At 39.3% G+C, this 20469-nt stretch overlaps 1 protein-coding gene across 2 annotated transcripts in view; it reads right to left on the reverse strand.

Moving 5' to 3' along the window:
* TAOK1 (TAO kinase 1) overlaps positions 1–20469 on the reverse strand; it is a gene marked incomplete at both ends in the record, with an annotated part of 82753 nt that overhangs the window by 51431 nt on the left and 10853 nt on the right. For both annotated transcript variants that reach the window (XM_080713468.1, XM_080713467.1), the window contains 5 exons: positions 2650–2763; positions 5477–5573; positions 7330–7375; positions 10105–10206; positions 16673–16744. In XM_080713468.1, the coding sequence (XP_080569594.1) occupies positions 2650–2763; positions 5477–5573; positions 7330–7375; positions 10105–10206; positions 16673–16744 (431 nt within the window). The remainder of the gene's footprint in view (positions 1–2649; positions 2764–5476; positions 5574–7329; positions 7376–10104; positions 10207–16672; positions 16745–20469) is intronic.

The raw sequence follows: 20469 nt of genomic DNA on the forward strand, positions 1-20469 counted from the left end.
AAAAAAAAATGTGCTAGAGGTGTAGCAGAGAGGTAGAATGCCCTTGGGTTCAGTCCCCAGTGGACCCTGCTTCAAAATTAAAGACTAGCCGGGCGTGGTGGCACACGCTTATAATCCCCACGCCCCGCGCTTAGGAGGCGGAGACAGGAGGATCACACAGGTTCATAGCCAGCCTTGCTGGCTTAGGAAACCCTGTTTCCAAATAAAAATATAAAAAAAAAAATAAGTCTGGTAATGTAGCCCAGAGGTAGAAGGGTTTCCAGGAACACCAGTACCACCAAAAAAAAAAAAAAAAAAAAAAAAAAAAAAAAAAAAAAAAGACTAAAAAAATAGGGCTGAGGGTGTAGCTCGGAGGTCGAATGCCACTGGGTTCCATCCCCAGTACCACAAACCAAAACAAAACAAATACACAAGCAAAAAAAAATGTATCAACACTTCCCTACAACTGTTATCTTAGGCCTAAATTTCACACTAAAAAGAAAACGAAGGTGGTGCAAGCCAGTAATCCCAGTACTTGGGAGGTTGAGACAGGAGGATTGCAGGGTCAATGCCAGCCTGAGTAATTATTTATTTATTTATTTTATTTATTTTTTTTTTTATTTTTTACAGTACTGGGGATGGAACCCAGGGGCATTCTACCTCCAAGCTACACCTCCAGACCTATTATTTATTCTTTATTTTGAAACAGGGTCTTATTGAGTTGCAAAGGACCTCAGTAAGTAGCTGAGGCTGTCCCCAAACCCTGATACTCCTGTCTCAGCCTCCCAAATGCTGGGATTACAAGTGTTCTCAGACAGCTTCAGCTACTTAAGAAATCATCATACTTTTATATAGATATCTGAAATTCTCCATTCCAAACAATCAAAACAAAGCAAACAAAAAACTCCAAATAGCCAGGCATGGTGGTGCAAGCCTGTAATCCCAGCGCCTGGGAGGCTGAGACAGGAGGATCACACAGGTTCGAAGCCAGCCTCAGCTACTTAGGGAGGCTCTCAGCAACTTAGTGAGATCCTATTTCCAAATAAAATAGAAAATAGGTCTGGGAGTATAGCCTGGAGGTAGAAAGCCTCTGGGTTCCAACCCCAGTACCACAACCAAAAAAACTCCAAATAGGCTACCAGTCTTTGAGCACTCTTAGTCTAAAGATATGTGACACAGTGTGTGTGTGTGTGTGTGTGTGTGTGTGTATTTTTTTTTTACTTTTTATTTTATATTTTGGTGGTACTGGGGGTGGAACCCAGAGGCTTTCTACTTCCGGGCTATACTCCCAGGCCCATTTTATGTTTTTTTTATTTGGAAACAGGGTCTCACTCAGTTGCTGAGAGCCTCACTTAGTTGAGGCTGGCTTCGAACCTGCACAATCCTCCTGTCTCAGCTTCCCAAGTGCGGGGATTACAAGCGTGCACCACCACGCCCGGCTTATATATATTTTTTAAAATTACTTTTGGTAGTTGAGATTGAACCCATGGACATTCTACCTTTGAGACACATACCCAACCCTACTTATTTATTTAATTTGTGGTATTCCAAATTAAACAGAACCCAGGGGTGTTTGACCTCCAGGATATAACCAAGCCCTGTTATATTTAGTTAGAAACAAGGTCTCATCGAATTGATGAGAGAATAAGTTGCTAAGGTTGTTCTCAAACCTGCAATCCTTCTATCTCATTCTCCCTAGTACTGGGATTACAGGCATTTGCCATTGTGGTGCCTGGCCCTATTTTTTTTTTTTTTTTTTTTGCGGGTCTGGGGATGGAACCCAGGGGGCATTCGACCTCTGAGCTACACCCCCTGCCCTACATTTTTTATTCTTTTATTTTGAAACAGGGTCTTACTAAGTTGTGGAGGGCCTCACTAAGTAGCTGAGGCTGTCCAAGAACCTCGATCCTCCAGTCTCAGCCTCCCGAATGCTGGGATTACAAGTGTGCGCCACCACACCCGGCTCCTATTCTTTATTTTTATTTATTTTTTATTTTTGCAAGACTGGGGAATGAGTCCAGGGGCGTTCTAACTCAAATTTATGCCTACATCCCTATTTTTTATTCTTTATTTTGAAACAGGGTCTCATTGAGTTGCAGAGGGCCTAAGTAGCTGAGGGCAACCTCAAACCTATGATCCTGTCTCAGCCTTCCAAATACTGAGATTAAAAAAGTGCGTGGCACTACACTTGGCTTTTATTTTCATTTTGAAATGGGCTCTAGGTAGGTGATGAGAGTCTTCACTACTTGTTGAGGCTGTCCTCAAACCCGTGATTCCCCCTGTCTCAGCCTCCTAATAACTGGAATTACAGATGTACATCATCACACCTGGTTCTCCAGTATATTTAATTAAAACATACAAATTATAATTCAGTATGTTTATCTCCCTTCCACTTGAATGTTATTTACTTTTTCTACTCCCACACATAATATATGATACATATAGTAATGGGAAAGCAAATATGGTAAGGATAAAATGAAAAGGAGGTAAAAAAGAAAAAAGATTAAAAAGCAGACATAAAAGTAGAACTCCAAGTCTACATTTAAAAGTAAAAGTAATAATCAAAGTAAAAATATCCAAAATAGTACTAAATTTCAAGATATCTGAAAGTATAACCACACATTGCCTATTTCAATCTTAAGAATCACTGCCAGACAGAAATATTCTTACCAATATGGTGTTCCCACAAAAGAATTGGCAGGGGATGCCATGGAAGCAGATCCAAAGTCAGCAAGTTTCACCTGGCCTGGTTCTGTCAGAAGGATATTTCCTGCTTTGATATCTCTGGGTTTAAGGAACACAAAAAATTATTTATCTTGCCTTCATTAGATAAGAAATTGAAGATGTAAAATAAAAATAATTAGCTGCTGGGTTAATCTCACAATTATGATACTAATATTAAATAATAAAAATACAGAATTCAAATAAATATATAGTAACAATTTTCCAAAGAGAAGATAAATTAGGAGCTTAAAAAAAGGGCAAAAAATCATGTAATTCCTGCATATAGTCCATATTTGACTTTATTGATTGAAGCAATGGTTTTCAAAATGACTAACAATCTTTGTATGATGCATAAGATTTCTGTGTACTCCATTCTATGCCCCCCCCCCAATCTGGAGATGAAACCCAGGGGCATCCAACCTCCAAGCTACATACCCTGCCCTGTTTTGTTTTTTTTTTTAATTCTTTAGTTTGAAACAGGGTCTCACTAAGTTGCAGAGGGCCTCACTAAGTAGCTGAGGCTGTCCGCGAACCATGATCCTCAGATCTCTGCCTCAGATCCTCAGATCTCAGCTGGGTTTCAATGCTTTTTTAAAAAAGGAAAAGAAGCCGGGTGTGGTGGCGCATGCTTGTAATCCCCGCGCTTGGGAGGAGACAGGAGGTTTGCGCAGGTTCGAAGCCAGCGCGCTGGCTTAAGAGACCCTGTTTCCAAATAAAAACATAAAATAAAATAGGTCTGGGAGTGTAGCCCGAAGGTAGAAGGGCTTCCAGGAACCCCAGTACAACCAATAAATAAATAAATAAAACAGGATCTCACTAGGTTGTTGAGATTCTCACTAAGTTGATGAGGCTGTCCTTGAACCTGTGATCCTCCTGTCTCAGCCTCCCAAGTACTGAGATTACAGGTATGTGCCACCATGTTCGGCTTTAAACTTTTTTTTTTTTGGTACTGGGAATGGGATCTGGGGTCATCATACCTTCAAGTGACCCCCCAGCCCTATTTTTTAGTCCTTTTAATTTTGAAACAAGGTCTCACTGAGTTGCAAAGGGCCTCGCTAAGTATTAGCTGGGGCTGTCTGCAAACAGTGATCCTCCAGTCTCAGCCTCCAGAATGTTGAGATTACAAGTGTGTACCACCACACATGGCTTAAACTTGTTTTTAAGAAAATAATAAAAGAAAAAACAGGGAGCCAGACGTGGCCCAGCTATAATCCAGGTGTGTTGCCTGTAATCCCAGTACTTGAGAGGTTGAGACATGAGAATCCCTGGTTTGAAGCAAGTCTCAGCAATTCGGTGAGACATTGTTTAAAAAATAAAAGGGGCCTAGCGTGGTGACACACTTGTTATCCAAGCATTCGTGAGGCTAGGACCAGAAGATAGTAGTTCGCGGATAGCCTCAGCTACTTAGTGAGGCCCTCCACAACTTAGCGAGACCTTATATCCAAATAAAGAATAAAAAATAGGGCGGTGAGTAAGCTCGGAGGTAGAATGTCCCCGGGTTCCATTTCCAGGCAAAAAAAAGTCCCTGGGTTCAAATCCTGGCAAACACCACTATGCTTGGCTAAAATCTTAGGTTCTAATTCCAACTTTACCACTCACTTATGTGCTAGCATGTGGATTTCTCTTAGACTTTACTATCTTTATCTAAAAATATTAAAACTCAGAGCTGGGCGTGGTGGTGCATATCTGTAATCTCAATACTTGGGAGGCTGAGAAAAGAAGATTGCAGGTTCAAGTATAGCCTCAGCAAGTAGTAGACTCATCAACCTAGTGAAACCTTGTTTCCAAATAAGAAATTAAAAAAAAAAAAAAAAAAAAAAAAAGAATCAATGTAGGGAATGGTGGCGCACACGCTTGTAATCCCAGCATTCAAGAGTCTGAGACCAGAGGATCCTGGTTCGCGGACAGCCTCAGCTACTTAGTGAGGCCCTCTGCAACTTAGTGAGATCCTGTTTCAAAATAAAAAATAGGGCAAGGGGTGTAGCTCGGAGGTAGAATGCCCCTGGGTTCCATCCTGACTCAGGAAAAGAAAGAAAAGAAAGAAAAGAAATAAAGGAAAGAAAGAAAACCAGGCTAGGGGATGTAGCTCGAAGGTAGAATGTCTCCGGGTTCAATCCCCAGGAATACAAACACACAAAAAAAGGAAACTCATTAACTCATAATTACCCTATTACATATTACATAGTTTAATATGTATTATCTGATACATAAATGAAAAATACAAAATCCTATTCTTTCCTAACAGTCAAAACCAGTACTGATGCCAAAAATGTGTTAGAAAGTGGTTTAATCTCAAAGTTACTATGATGAAGGATTACCAAGGATTAATGCCGAAAAGCATAAATTCTTTGTCCATGTCATGGAAATCAATGGAACAAACCTGGCATTATCAGTCACCAGGAAGACAAAAGATTTGTTAAATCCTAGCTCACATCTATATGATTTTGCAACCTTTGTCAAATTATAGTCATAAACTGAGACATCAGTTTCTTCACCTGCAAAATGAAAAAGTAAAAAAAAAGCAGACTATCATCCCTAATACTCTATTTTGCAAATTAAATGATTCTATAATTAAATTTCTACCACAAGTCTATTACCTTAAAAAGAGATCAAGTATACTACTATATTATGTTTAACATGTTGATAATAAAAAACATGTCTATACATTCTGTTTGGCATAAACCAAAAAACATTTCAAGTTTTCTAAATTGTAGGGTTGATAAATGCAACAGCCATTTGCTTATGAATATATGATAATTTTTGAAATACTTACCTATGGATCATGGTATGAGAATGTAAATAGGCTAATCCCTGGAGAGCACCATGTGTAATTGCTGCTATTTCCACTTCTTGTAATGGCTTTTTGTGAACTTAAAAGAAGAGTTTATATGAAAATAATTATTACATATCTGATACATATGTATTTTTAAAAACTGCCATTTCAAGCTGGGTGTGGTGGTGCACGCTTGTAATCCCAGAATTTGAGAGGCTGAGACCAGAGGATCAGACATGTGCGCTGGCTTAAGCAGACAGCCTCGACTACTTAGTGAGGATGCCCTCTGCAACTTCGTAATACCCTGTTTCAAAATAAAGAATAAGCCAGGCGTGGCGCATGCACGCTTGTAATCCCTGTGCTGGGGAGGCAGAGACAGGAGGATTGTGCAAGTTCGAAGCCAGCCTGGCTGGCTTAAGAGACCTTGTTTCCAAATAAAGATATAAAATAGGTCTGGGAGTGTAGCCCAGATGTAGAAGGGCTTCCAGGAACCCCAGTACCACCACAAATAAATGAATAAATGAATGAATAAATAAAAAAAAAAACAGAGCCGGGGGTATAGCTCGGAGGTCAAATGCCCCTGGGTTCTATTCCCAAACCCTCAACACACACACACACACACACACACACACACACACACACACACACCCCTGCCATTTCAGAAAAAAAAAAAACAAAAAAAAAACTTATTACCCACAATGATAAAACAGGCTACTGAACTTTAAAAACTAGTATAAATAGTTATGTCCACCATTAAAGTGTAATTATCAGTTGGATGTGGTGGCACATGCTTGTAATCCCAGCATTTGGGAGGCTGAGACAGGAGGATCATGGTTTGCTGACAGCCTCAGCTACTTAGTGAGGCACTCCGTAACTTAGTGAGATCCTGTTTCAAATAAAGGAAAAAAAAATAGGGCAGGGGGTATAGCTTGAAGGTCAAATGCCCTTGGGTTTCATCCCCAGACCCGGGGGGAAAAAAAGTGTAATTATCAACAAATTTCACTCTTACTTAACAATAATCAATAATTTTGACAATTATAAAAACAAAAGTAACAAAAGAAGTTCTTTATTTGTGTGGTGCTCGGGACTGAACACAGATGCTTTCTTTCCACCTTTGAGTTATACCGCCAGTCAGATTTTATTTTAATTTTGTAACATGAAACAGGGTCTAGGTTGTGGATGGTCTCACTAAGATGAGGAGGGCCTTACTATGTTGCAGGGGCTGGCCACAGACGTGGGATCCTCTTGTCTCACACTCTCAAGTACTAGGATTACAAACATTGCCACACACTCAGCCACATATAGGTATCATTGTATCTCCATCATATGTATATTTATTTATACTCATGTATCTTTGTTTTGAACAGAAGAACAGATAAAGCTTACTGACAAAAAATCTAGAAAAATTGCTTCTGAAGTCACAATGAGGAAAACACGCCTGTTTTATATTACTATGCAAGCTTTATAAGGCTTTACTGTGTATAGTAGTACACAATTATTAGCCCAGTACTTGGGAGGCTGAGACAGGACCACAGGTTCGAGAACAGCCTCCGCAAGTAGTGAGACTCTCATCAACCGAGTGAGACACAGTTTCCAAATAAGAAATAAAAAGCAGGCTGAGGTTGTAGCTTTATGGTAGAATGCCTCTGTGTTCAATCCCCAGTACCACACACATACAAAAAAAAAATTATAAGGCTAGCACAAACTATGTTGCAAATCTAAAAAAGGCTGAGGATTTTACTTTTTCTGGAAAATTTTACAGTTACTTAGCATTAATATTACTTAAGGAAACCTTAGGCAAATTATTATTTTATTCTTTTAATACTTTTTAAAAATAATAAAAAGAAACTTACCTTCTAGTAAATCTGAAGCAGATCCTAAACAATATTCCATTACAAGCTAAATGGGAAGAAAAATTATAAAACCATTAAAATAGAAAGATTCTATTCTAGACAAAATTAATTCCCGAGAGGTCAAGACAATACAAAGTAAAACAAACTCTAGTCATCATTTATCTTAGTAATTTGTCAAATGCATATATTAAATTAAGCCAACATGTCTCTAGTAATGCCAACATGTAGTCACTTCTGTTAAGGCGTACATTTCATAATTTCTAATTAAAATAAAAAAGGAATATATGTTATATATATTGTTACTATTCAACTACAGTAACAAAATCAGTATTTTTAAGAGGCAGAAAACTGTGTTCTCTGGAATTATATTTATAATGCTTAGGTAACTTAGCATTACCTAATATAATGCTTATTTTTTAGTCAGGGTCCAATATTCTGCCCAGGCTAGTTTCAAACTCCTGGGGTCAAGTGATTCTCCACCCCTGTGCCAGGTATTTTACATGTAATAATCATTTTAATTCTCACAATTAAAGTTCTAGGTCAGGGGTGTGTGGTGGCACATGCTTGTAATCCCAGCACTTGGGAGGCGGAGACAGGAGGATTGTGCAGGTTTGAAGCCAGCCTCAGCTACTTAGGCTCTCAGCAACTTAATGAGATCCTGTTTCCAAATAAAATATAAAAATAGATCTGGGGCCAGGCGTGGTGGCACACACTTGTAATCCCAGCATTCTGGAGGCTGAAACTGGAGGATCACGATTTGTAAACAGCCTCAGCTACTTAGTGAGGCCCTCCACAACTTAGTGAGACCCTGTTTCAAAAGTAAAAAGAATAAAACATAGGGCAGAGGGTGTAGCTCAGAAGTCAAATACCCCTGGGTTCCACCCCCAAACCCGCAAAAAAAAAAAAAAAAAAAAAAAAAAAGATCTGGGGGTGTAGCCCAGAGGTAGAAAGCCCCTGGGTTCCATCCCAGTACCCCCCCCCCCACACACACTCCTAGGTCCTATTATCTTGTTTTACAGATGGAGAAATCTGAGACAGTTAATCTGCTCAATGTCACTGCCTTCCTCCCTCCCCCACTTGTGTGTGTGTGTGTGTGTGTGTATGTGCACGTACACATACATACATACATACATACATACATACATACATACATACAGTATTAGGGATTGAATCCAGGGGCATTCTACCTCTTAATGATCCCCCTAGGCCTATTTTCATTTTTTATTTTGAAACAGGGTCTCATTAAGTTGCAGAGGGCTTCACTAAATTGCTTAGGCAGTCCTCAAACATGTGATCTTCTTTTCTATGGTTCCCACATATTAGATTACAGGTGTGAGCCAGCATGCCTGGTTCAATGCTTTTTCTTTAACCATAGCCTTAGTTTTAGAAGGCACCACCAGAGCCAGGCATGGTGGCAAATGCCTGTAATCCCAGTATGTGGGAGGCTGAGACAGGAGGGTTGCACAGGTTTGAAACCAGCCTCAGCTATTTTGTAAGGCTCTCAGGAACTTAAGTGAAAGCTTGTTTCCAAATAAAATATAAAAATAAGTCTAGGGGGGTATCTTGGAGGTAGAAAGCCCCAGTACTTAAAAAAAAAAAAAAAAAAAAAAAAGGCATCACCAGTGGCACACACATACTTGGGAGACTGGGACAGGAGGATAGCAGTTCTTAGCCAGCCTCAGCAAATTAGTGAAGTGCTCTGGAACTTAGACATTGTTTCAAAATAAAAGATAAACAGGGCACATTTGTAATCCCAGTACTTGGGAGGCTGAGACAGGAGGATATATGTTCGCAGCCAGCCTCAGCTACTTAGTGAGACCCTCTGCAACTTAGTGAGACCCTGCTTCAAAATTAAAAGAATACAAAATAGGGCAGGGGATTTAGTTGGGAGGTCAAATGTCCTTGGGTTCCATCCACAAAAAAAAAAAAAGGAAAAAAAAAGAAAAAGAAAAAAAAAAAAAAGAATAAATAATAGGCCTGAGGATGTAGCTTGGAGGTAGAATGCCCGTAAATTCAATTCCCAGTACCACACACACATACACACAAAAAGATATCCCCTCACCAGTGATGCAATAAAAATGCATCAAAAATGCAATAAAAAAGACATCACCACCAGTGATGCGATAAAATCGCATCAAACATTACAAATCTAAGTATATTAAAAGGATAATTACCTATGGCTTATTAATTATTCAAAATGAAGGGTAATTCTTCTCTGAAGAAAATTTACTTTTACTCTTAAAATTACAGTTAAAATGCACATACCATTGTAGATTTACTACCATAGCATGCCAACATAACAATATGGTAAAGTTAATCTCTACTTCTTATAACAAAGTATCTCAATTCTCTATCTTCAATATTATTCAGTCAAAGAATCAGGGTGAGTTCAAATTTCACCAGGACATACCCAAATTTCACCAAGATTTTTCTGGTTAAGTGGATTACAATATATTTATATAAAAAAGATAAGTTTCATTCTCAAGTAATATGAATGTTTTAACAATGTTTGGATGGTACCACTGAATATATCCAGGACTTTTTACCATATACATGAAGGTCAGGAGAATTTTAGAGAAAATCTTTAGTAGACTTGCTCAAGTGCTATTATCTCTAATTGCCTATAAGTTGAGAAAATGTTGTTCTTCCTCTCCAAGTATGAACTAACATTTCAGATACTTGTGCACGCTTTTACAGAACCAGTGTGAGACATATTGAATTAATTCATTCTAAACGAAGACCAACTAAAATTACAAGCAGAGAACAGATACCAACCCATGCTGTGTGTTCACGTAAATAGCAGCCTTTGTATTCTATACTGTTGGGATGTTTTATTCTTTGCAGAAACTTAACTTCTTTAATAATATCCTGCCATTTCTGTGGGAAAAAAAAAAGAATTATGAACAGATAACTTTTCTTAGAAAGTTATAAAAGAAAACGGTAATGACTACTCTGGGTCAACACAACTTTGCTTGATTTAAAATTTTTAGATGAAATGTCATAATTAAAAAGTTTATTTTTATATTTTTCGTGGTACTTGGGATTGAACCCAGGGGCATTCTACCTCTGAGCTATATTGTAAGCCCTATTTTGTTCTTTGTCTCTTTCCTTCCTTCACTTTCTTTCTTTCTGTCTCTTTCACATACCATCAAGCATGTTTATGAGTTGGATGTGTTACTACACACCTGTAACCAGTACTTCAGAGGCTGAGACAGGAAGACTGCAGGTTTGAGGACAGCCTTAGCAAATAGTGAGACTCTTTTCAACCTACCAAGACCCTGTTTCAAAATAAAAATAAGCCGGGTGTGGTGGCACACACTTGTAATCCCAGCATTTGGGAGGCTGAGACAAGAGGATCATGGTTCATGGACAGACTCAGCTACTTAGTGAGGCCTTTTGCAACTTAGTAAGACCTTGTTTCAAAATAGAATTAAAAAAATAGGGCTAGAGGTATAGCTCAAAGGTAGAATGGTCCTGGGTTCTATCCCAAGTAGAGTATCCCTGGATTGAATCTCTAGTACCACAGTACATACATACATACATACATACATACATACATACTACATTGATAGTAACTATATACCATATTTAGTTATATTTCTCAGAAAAATGATTATGTACATACTATTACCATATCACCTCACTGATAATAACAGGAAAAACCCTTTATTTATGTTTTTTTGTAATGCTGGGGATGGAACTCAAGGGGCATTCTATCTCTGAGCTACACACCAAGCTTTGTTCTATTGTTTTATTTTGAAACAGGGTCTAAGTTGCATAGGGCCTAAGTTGCTGAGACTAACAGAGAACCTGAGATCCTCCTGTCTTGGCCTCTCAATTACTGGGATGACAGGTGTACACCACCATGTCTAGCTTTTCTTTTTTAAAAATTGACATTTAATTTACATAAAGTACACCTATTGTGTATTTGACTTATTTCTTCTACCAAATGGTAGGACTGGTTTGCTTTGTGCTTTTTTTGAAGGAGAAGTACTAGACTGAACCTAGGGGTGCTCTATATGCCTAGCCCCATCCTTTTATTTTGACAAAGAATCTTGCCAAATTGCTGGCAAGGCCTTAATGTGTGTGTATGTGTGTGTGTGTTGCTGGGGATGGAACACAGCGCATTCTACCTTTGAGCTACACCCCCCAGCCCTATTTTTATTCTTTATTTTGAAACAGGTTCTCTGAGTTGCAAGGGGCCTCACTAAATAGCTATAGTTGTCCACAAACTATGGTCCTCCTGCTTCAGCCTCCCAAATGCTGGGATTAAAACTGTATACCCCCATGCCCAGCACTGGCCTTAAATGTGTGATCAGCCTTCCTGGTAGCTATGGTACACAAGTGTATATGATTTTTTTTGTTCTTAATTCATGTGAATTAATTTCTCTGAAATTTAAATTCCTAAATCCTGGCTCTATAATAATAGTGGAATAACTATTGTATAAGAAAAGTTTAGAGAAAAAATAAGCAGTATGAAAAACTTTTCCTATATATTTTTCTAATATGCTTCCTCACTAATTCCTACTAATACAGATAAGCCTTTGGTCTTAATCTACTCCATGACAACCTTAGACATTTAGGCCGAATACTAAACATAGTTACTCTAAGAAGCAACCAGGGAACTCTAAATAATATAGGTCTTTCAATATAGTGCGCTGGTAAACATCTGCAATTTGAGCTACTCTGAAGCCTGGTGCAAGAGCATCTGAGTTTAAGACCAGCCTGGACAACTCAGCAAGACCCTGTCTGAAAATAAAAAGGACTGGGGATGTAGATCAGTGATAGGGTGCTAGAATGTACAGAGCACTAGGTCAGTCCCAGCTACAAACAAAGCACAGGTCCATGGGTCCACATGCAAAAATTCTAGAGGTTTAGTAGGTATGAGAAATTAGAAATCTACTTTTTGTTCTCATTTTAGTTTTTTTTTTTTAAATCTTTATTGCTGCCTTGGACTATATAACTAAGAGCATGAAAAGTAGTAAAATAGAAAACTTTTAAAAATGTTTTGTACTAGACTTAAGATCACATATGTACCTCTGATGTTATTTTATAAGCCCTCAACCAAATACAGGAAAATATGTTCAGTTTTTTATATAAAATATGTATGATAGTCAGATGTGATGCATACTTATAAACACTTAGAAGGCTAAGACAGAGGCCGGGCATGGTGGCCCACGCTTGTAATCCCCGTACTTGGGAGGCGGAGACAGGAGGATTGTGCAGGTTCGAAGCCAGCCTCTCTGGCTTAAGAGACCCTGTTTCCAAATAAATGTATAAAATAGGTCTGGGAGTGTAGCCAAGAAGGGCTTACAGGAACCCCAGTAACACCACCACCACCAAAAAAAAAAAAAAAAAAAAAAAAAAAAAGAAGGTTAAGACAGGAGGAGTGCTTGTTCATAGCCAGCCTGAGCAACTTAGTGAGGCCCTCCACCCACAATTTAGCAAAACACAGTTTGTTTGTTTGTTTGTATCTATCTATTTTTGTGGTACTGGGAATAGAAGCCAGGGACATTCTACCTCTGAGCTACAATCCCACCCCTATTTTTTATTCTTTATTGTGAAACGGGGCCTCACTAAGTAGTTGCAGCTGGCCTTGAGCCTGTGATCTTCCTGTCTCAGACTCCAAAGTACTGGGATTACAAGCATTAGCCACCATGTCCATCAATGAGACCCAGTTTCAAAATAAACAATAAAAAGGGCTGGGAGTGTAGCTCAGACTTAGAATGCCTCGGGGTTATTCTACTAGGTATCCAGCACCATATACATGAAAAAAAATTATATAATCCTTTAGGTTTTTTTTTTTAGTTCTTTATTTGGAAACAGGTCTCACTAAGTTGCAGAGGGCCTCACTAACTAGCTGAGGCTGGCTTTGAACCTATGATCCTCCTGTCTTAGCCTCCCAAGTACTGAGATACAGGTTGTACCTGCACCACCATACCCGGCTTTTTTTTTTCCCTTGCAGTACTGGGGATGGAACCCAGGGGGCATTGTACCTCCAAGCTATACCCTCAGCCCTATTTTTTAGTCTTTTTAAAAATTTTTTCGAAAAAAGGTCTGAGTTGCAAAGGGCCTCGCTAAGTAGTTGAGGCTGTCCACAAACTGCGATCCTCTGGTCTCCGCCTCCTGAATGCTGGGATTACAAGCATGGGCCACCACACCCCAGCCAATTATATAATCTTATAATAATATTATCATGCCCATAAATATGATCACTACAAACAGGATTTACCATAAGCTACAGATTCCAAAGGAGCAAGAATATATATATATATATATATATATATATATATATATATATATATAAAGCCAAGCATGGTGGTGCACACTTGTAATTCCAGCATTTGGGAGGCTGAGACTGGAGGATTGCAGTTCTTGGACAGTCTCAGCTACTTAGTGACGTCCTTTGCAACTCAGTGAGACCCTGTTTCCAGATAAAAAATAAAAATAGGGCTAGGGGTGTAGTTCAGAGGTAGAATGTCCCTGTGTTCCATCCCCAGTACTGCAAAAAGAAAAGAAAAAAATTCAGAAACGTGTTATACCATGAATGAACTTTGAGAACATGATGTTATGTTATATAAGCCAGTTACAAAAAGACAAATACTGAATGACTTCACAGATATAAAGTACCTTTCTTTCTCATAAGAGTAAGAAAATAAAATGGTGGTTGCTAGGGGCTACAGAATGGGAAATTATTGTTTAATGAGTATAGAGTATCAGTTGTATAAAATGAAAAGAATTCTGGAGAATAATATAGTAATGATGGCGCAACAATGTGAATTTACTTAATGCTACTGAACTGTACATTTAAAATAACAAATTTTGTTGCAAGTACTTTACAATTAATTTTTAAATTTTAATTCAAATTGTCAAAACTCTAGATTTAAAAAGTAAGTTATAAATCAGGTGTGGTGGTGCATGCTTGTAATCCCAATATTTGGGAGGCTGAGACAGGAGAACCACAGGTTCATGGCTAGTATCAGCTACTTGGTGAGGCCCTCTATAACTTAGTGAGACCTTGTTTCAAAATAAAAAATAAAAAATAGGAGCCAAGTATGGTGGGGCATGCTTGTAATCCCAGCATTTGGGAGGCTGAGACAGGAGGATCCAGGTTTGCAGACAGCCTCAGCTACTCAGTGAGGCCTTTTGCAACTCAGTGAGACCCTGTTTCAAAATAAAAAATAAGAAATAGGACTGAAGGCATAGCTCGGAGGTAGAATGCCCCTGGGTTACATCCCCAGTACCGATTAAAAAAAAAAAAGGCCTCAAGTGTAGCTTGGAGGTAGAATGTCCTTGAGTCCAGTCACCAGTACCACACACACACACACACACACACACACACACACACACAAAAAAAAAAAAAAAAAAAAATTATAGTTGGGCAGCGAGGGGGAAGGGTGCTTTTAATCCCAGGATTTGGGAAATTGAGATAGGAAGATCTCAGGGTTGTGGCCAGCCTCAACTACTTAGTAAGGCCCTTTGCTGAGACAGGAGGATCACAGCCTGCAGACAGCCTCAGCTACTTAGTGAGACTCTTTGCAACTCAGTGAGACCCTGTTTCAAAATAAAGAATAATAAATGGGGCTGGGGGTGTAGATCAGAGGTAGAATGCCCTCAGGTTCCATCCCCAGTATTGCAAAAAATTTTTAAAAATTTAAAAAATAGCCGGGCATGGTGGTGCACGCTTGTAATCCCCGCGCTTGGGAGGCTGAGACAGGAGGATCGCTCAGGTTCGAAGCCAGCCTCAGCTACTAACTTAGTGAGGCTCTCAGCAACTTAGTGAGACCCTGTTTCCAAATAAAATATAAAATAGGTCTGGGGTATATAGCCCGGAGGTAGAAAGCCTCTGGGTTCCACCCTCAGTACCACAAAAAAATAAATAAATAAAATAAAATAAATAGGGGTAAGGGCTGGGCGTGGTGGCACAAGCTTGATATCTCAGAATTGGGAGGCTGAGACAAGAGGTTCACAGACAGCCTCAGCTACTTAGTGAGGCCCTCTGCAACTTAGATTGTTAAAAAGGGGGGTGGGGGTGGGGGTGTAGCTCAAATGTAGAATGCTCCTGGGTTCTAACCCCAGTTCTGCTGAGGAAAAAAAAAAAAGGAGTGGGGGTGTAGCTCAAAGGTACAATGCCCTTGGGTTCAATCCCCAGTCCAGTGCTATAAGAAAAGAAATGTAGGCTCAGGTGTAACACTTGCCTGGCATTTTTAGATCCCTGATCAATCCCCAGCACCACAAATACACAAAATAGTAGATTATATTTTATAAATAAATTTAAATAATTAAACAGAATAAATGTAACCCAAAAAGAATCAGAATATTAGCCAACTGAAGTACAATATAGTGGCAAAAATTTATCTCTTGGATTTTCAAATTTTTACATACTGTCTGAAAATTAACATTTAAAATAACCATTAAAAAATTTCTAACCCATTTGAAAAATTAAATTCCATAAAATTTACTGTCAAGTATATCTGATTTTTTTTTTTTTTTTTTTTTTTTGGTGGTGGTACTGGGGTTCCTGGAAGCCCTTCTACCTCCAGGCTATACTCCCAGATCTATTTTTTTATATTTTTATTTGGAAACAGGGTCTCTGAAGCCAGTGCAGCTGGCTTCGAACCCGTGTGATCCTCCTGTCTCGCCTCCCAAGAGCAGGGATTACAAGTGTGCGCCACCACACCCGGCTTTATTCTTTATTTTGAAACAGGGTCTAAGTTTCAGAGGGTCTCACTAAGTAGCTGCAGCTGGCAATGAACCCGGATCCTCCTCTCTCAGCCTCCCAAGTACTAGGATTACAAGCATGTGTGGCTCTACTTCCATTTTAAGAAATTAATTACACCTCCAAAATAAACATAGAAAAACCATAGAATAATATTTTGAAACACAGCTTACAAAACTAAAAGGAGACACATGCTGGCAGGCTTTAGGGATGCCATTAATGTTTTCTTTATGGCTCTCAGTAGTAGTTAAATGGGTACAATCTGCTTGTGAAAGAAAATTCACTGAGATATAGTGAGATATACATTTAAAATTAGTAAACTTTTCTTTATGAATCTCAGTCATTAAAAATTCCTACCATTTCTCTCCAATTAAAAGAAGTATGTCAGCTGGGTATGGTAGAGCCCACTTGTAATTCCAGCATTTGGGAGGCTGAGACAAGATGGTGATTCGTGGACAGCCTCAGCTACTACTTAGTGAGGCCCTCTGCAAGTCAGTGAGACCCTATTTCAAAATAAAGAATAAAAATGGTGCTGGTAAAAATAGAGCTGGGGTGTAGCTCAGAGGTAGAATGCCCCTGGGTTCTATCCCCACATGTCAATAAGAGTCTATATATTTCACATACCTCAGTAGACTGCTTTCCACTATAAGACATCTTCTTGATGGCCACCACTTCATTCGTACGCACATCTCGTGCCTAAAAAACAAAGTACCATTGTAAACAGATTAAATTTGAGTAAGCATTTGTTGGAGAATAAAAGCATTTATAAACTACCATGTCAAAGGGGACATCAAACTGCTTCTAGATGCCAGGTGTGGTGGTGCACACCTGTAATCTCAGTACTTGGGAGGCTGAGACAGGAGAATTGTATAGGTTCAAAGCCAGCTTCAGCTACTTAGTGAGGCTCTCAACAACTTAGTGAGATCCTGTTTCCAAATAAAATATAAAATAGGTCTGAGAGTATAGCCCGAATGTAGAAAAGCCCCAGGATTCCACCCCCAGTACCTCAATCAATCAATCAATCAATCAATCAATAAAGCTGAGCATGGTGGTGGTGCATGCTTGTAATTCTGGCATCTGGGAGGCTGAGACAGGAGGATAGTGGTTTGTGGGTAGCCCCAGCTACTTAAGTAAGGCCCTTGCAACTTATGAGACCCTGTTTCAAAATAAAGAATAAAAAACAGACCGGGTGTGGTGGCACACGCTTGTAATCCCAGCATTCAGGAGGCAGAGACTGGAGGATGGCAGTTCATGGACAGCCTCAGCTACTTAGTGAGGCCCTCTGCAACTCAGTGAGACCGGGTTTCAAAAATAAAAAGACTGAAAAAATAGGGCAGGGGCTGTAGCTCGGAGGTCAAATGTCCCTGGGTTCCATTCCCAGACCCACAAAAAAAAAAAAAAAAAAAAAAAGAATAAAAAATAGGGATGGGGGTGGAGCCCAGAGGTAGAATGCCTCTAGGTTTCATCCCCAGAACTGCCAAAACAAACAAACAAAAACAAACAAACAAAAACACTGCTTCTAGTGGGAAAAGAAATAATAGAGCCAGTCATGGCCTATAATCCCAGTACCCAGTACATGAGGTTGAGAAAGAAAGATAAGTTTAAGGCCAGCCCTCAACAATTTAACCAGTCTCTGTTTCCACATAAAAAAATAAAGCTGATGATTTAATTTGCAAGTAGAATGCCTCTGAGTTCAGTTTACAGGACCAAAAAGAAAAGAAAAGAAGGAAGAAGGGAAAACCAACATTACAAATATAATTCTTCAAAACAATAAATCATGCCGGGCATGGTGGCGCACGCTTGTAATCCAAGCATCTGGGATGCTGAGACAGGTGTATGACAGTTCCCAGACAGCCTCATTGAGGCCCCCTACAACTTAATGAGTCCCTGTTTCTTTCTTTCCTTTCTTTTTTTTTTTTTTTAACTGCGGTACTGGGTATAGAAACCAATGGCATTCTACCTATGAGCTACACCCCTAGCCATATTTTTTAATCTGTATTTTGAAACAGGGTCTCACTGGGTTGCAAAGGGCCTAAATAGCTGAGGCTGTCTGCAAACCGGGATCTTCCTGTCTCAGCCTCCTAAATGCTGAGATTACAAGCATATGCCACCATGTCTGGCTAATTTTATTTTTTTAAAAAAAGAACAGCATCAGCCAGTCATAGTTGCACATGTCTGTAACCCCAGTATTTGGGAAGCTGAGACAGGAGGATTACAAGTTCAAAGATAGCCTTCACAATGTAGAGAGACTCTCAGGTAAGAGAATCTGTCTCAAAACAAAAAATAAAATAGGTCTGGGTGTGGAGTTTTGAGGTAGAATGCCTCTGGGTTCAATCCCTAGAAGAGTTGCTAAGAAAGAAAGAAGCTGGTCCATTTGGTCCACTTTTCATCTGTGCACCACTAAATGGGTCCTGGAAAGAATTAATACATTTCAATTTGAATAGCTAGAAGATTCGTTAAGAGACATTTCACCATTATGGTAAAGGGTGAAAGAGATCCATGTTAATTTCTGCTTAGAAATGAAATTTTTTTCAGTAAGGAATGGTGGCTCACGCTTGTATTCTCAGTACTTGGGAGGCCGAGACAGGAGGATCGTGGTTTGCAACCAGCCTCAGCAACTTAGTGAGGCCTTCTGCAACTTACTGAGACCCTGTTTCAGAATAAAGAATAAAAAATAGAGCTAGGAGTGTGGCTCAGAGGTAGAATGCCCCTGGCTTCAATCCCCAGTACACTAAAAAAAACAAAAAGTTCTCTACTTAATTATCTTTTAAGTCCCTTGATTTTGACCAACAGGTGTAAACAGGTATATTCTTTTTTTTTCTTCTTTTTTGTTTGTGGTACTAAGGATTGAACCCAAGGGCATCAATAAGGATGCTGAACATTTTCTCATGTGTTTCTTAACCTTTTGTATATCTTCTTCAAAGTAATCTCAATTTAGATATTTCACCTTTTTCCATTTCCCTTCCTTCCTTCCTTTCTTTTTTTGTCAGTTCTGGGGACTGAAGCCAGGACCTAGAGAATGCCAGACAAGTACTCTACTATGGGGAGAGAGGGGTGTGTGTGTGTGTATTTTACTGGGATTGAACACTAGGTAAGGCTGTCAACAACTTAATGAGACCCTGTTTCAAAATAAAAAGAATAAAAAATAGAGCTGGGGGTATAGCTCGGAGGTAGAATGCCTCTGGGTTCCATCCCTAGTACTGAAAAAAAAAATACAAAAATTATTTGTTCATATAATAAAATACTGTATAGTTCAGAAGCAAATTAGCCATGAGTAATTAAAGAATACAAATGGGGCGTGGCAGGACATTCCTATAATTCCAAAGTCTGAGATGGGAGGATTGCAGGTTCAAGGCCAGCACATAGTAATTTAGTGGGAACCTATTTCAAAAATAAAAAAATAAGGCCGGGCATGGTGGAGCCAGCTTCAGTTACTTAGTGAGGCCCTTTGCAACTCACTGAGACCCTGTTTCAAAATAAAAAATAAAAAACAGGGCTGGGGGTATAGCTCGGAGGTAGAATGCCCCTGGGTTCAATCCGCAGTACGAGGGGAGAGGAGAGGAGAGGAGAGGAGAGGAGAGGAGAGGAGAGGAGAAAGGGAGGGGAAGGGAAGGGAGTGTGGCTCAGAAGTAGAATGTCCTGGGTTCAATTCCCAATACTCAAATTACTTCACACACACACACACACACACACACGGACAATACTACATGTCATCTATTCTAACTGCAAGAGAAAATGAGAAAAGGCAAAATAAATAGGCTACAGGTCTACAAACAAACTAGATGCTATACAGAAAAACAAAGGAACAAAGACTGAGTTTTAACAAGTAAATACATATAACTAATTATTTTGTTTTAAAGCACAAAACTGCCTGTGGAAGAGGTATAATTGGAATCAATTTTAATGAACTAATAAGAATGATTTAAAATGGGAGCAGTGAAGCAAGGTGTGATGCGCTTGCTTGTAATCCTAGAACTTGAGAGGTTGAGATAGGAGTATAGCAGGTTCCAAGCCAGTTTTGACAACTTAGTGAGGCCCTCTGCAACTTAGCGAGACACTGTTTCCAAGTAAGAAATAAAATCAAGCTGGGGATTTAACTCACAGGTAGAGTATCTCTGGGTTCAATCCCCAATGCTATATATATATATATATATATATATATATATATATATATATATATTTTTTTTTTTTTTTTTTTTTTTTTTGCGGGTCTGGAGATGGAACCCAGGGACATTCGACCTCCGAGCTACACCCCCTGCCCTACTTTTTATTGTTTATTTTGAAACCGGGTCTCACTGAGTTGCAGAGGGCCTCACTAAGTAGCTGAGGCTGTCCGTGAACCGCGATCCTCCGGTCTCATCCTCCCGAATGCTGGGATTACAAGCGTGTGCCACCACACCTGGCTCTCCCTAATGCTATTT

Source organism: Muscardinus avellanarius (assembly GCF_963383645.1).
Source record: "Muscardinus avellanarius genome assembly, chromosome: 16".
NCBI classification, from domain to species: Eukaryota; Metazoa; Chordata; class Mammalia; order Rodentia; family Gliridae; genus Muscardinus; species Muscardinus avellanarius.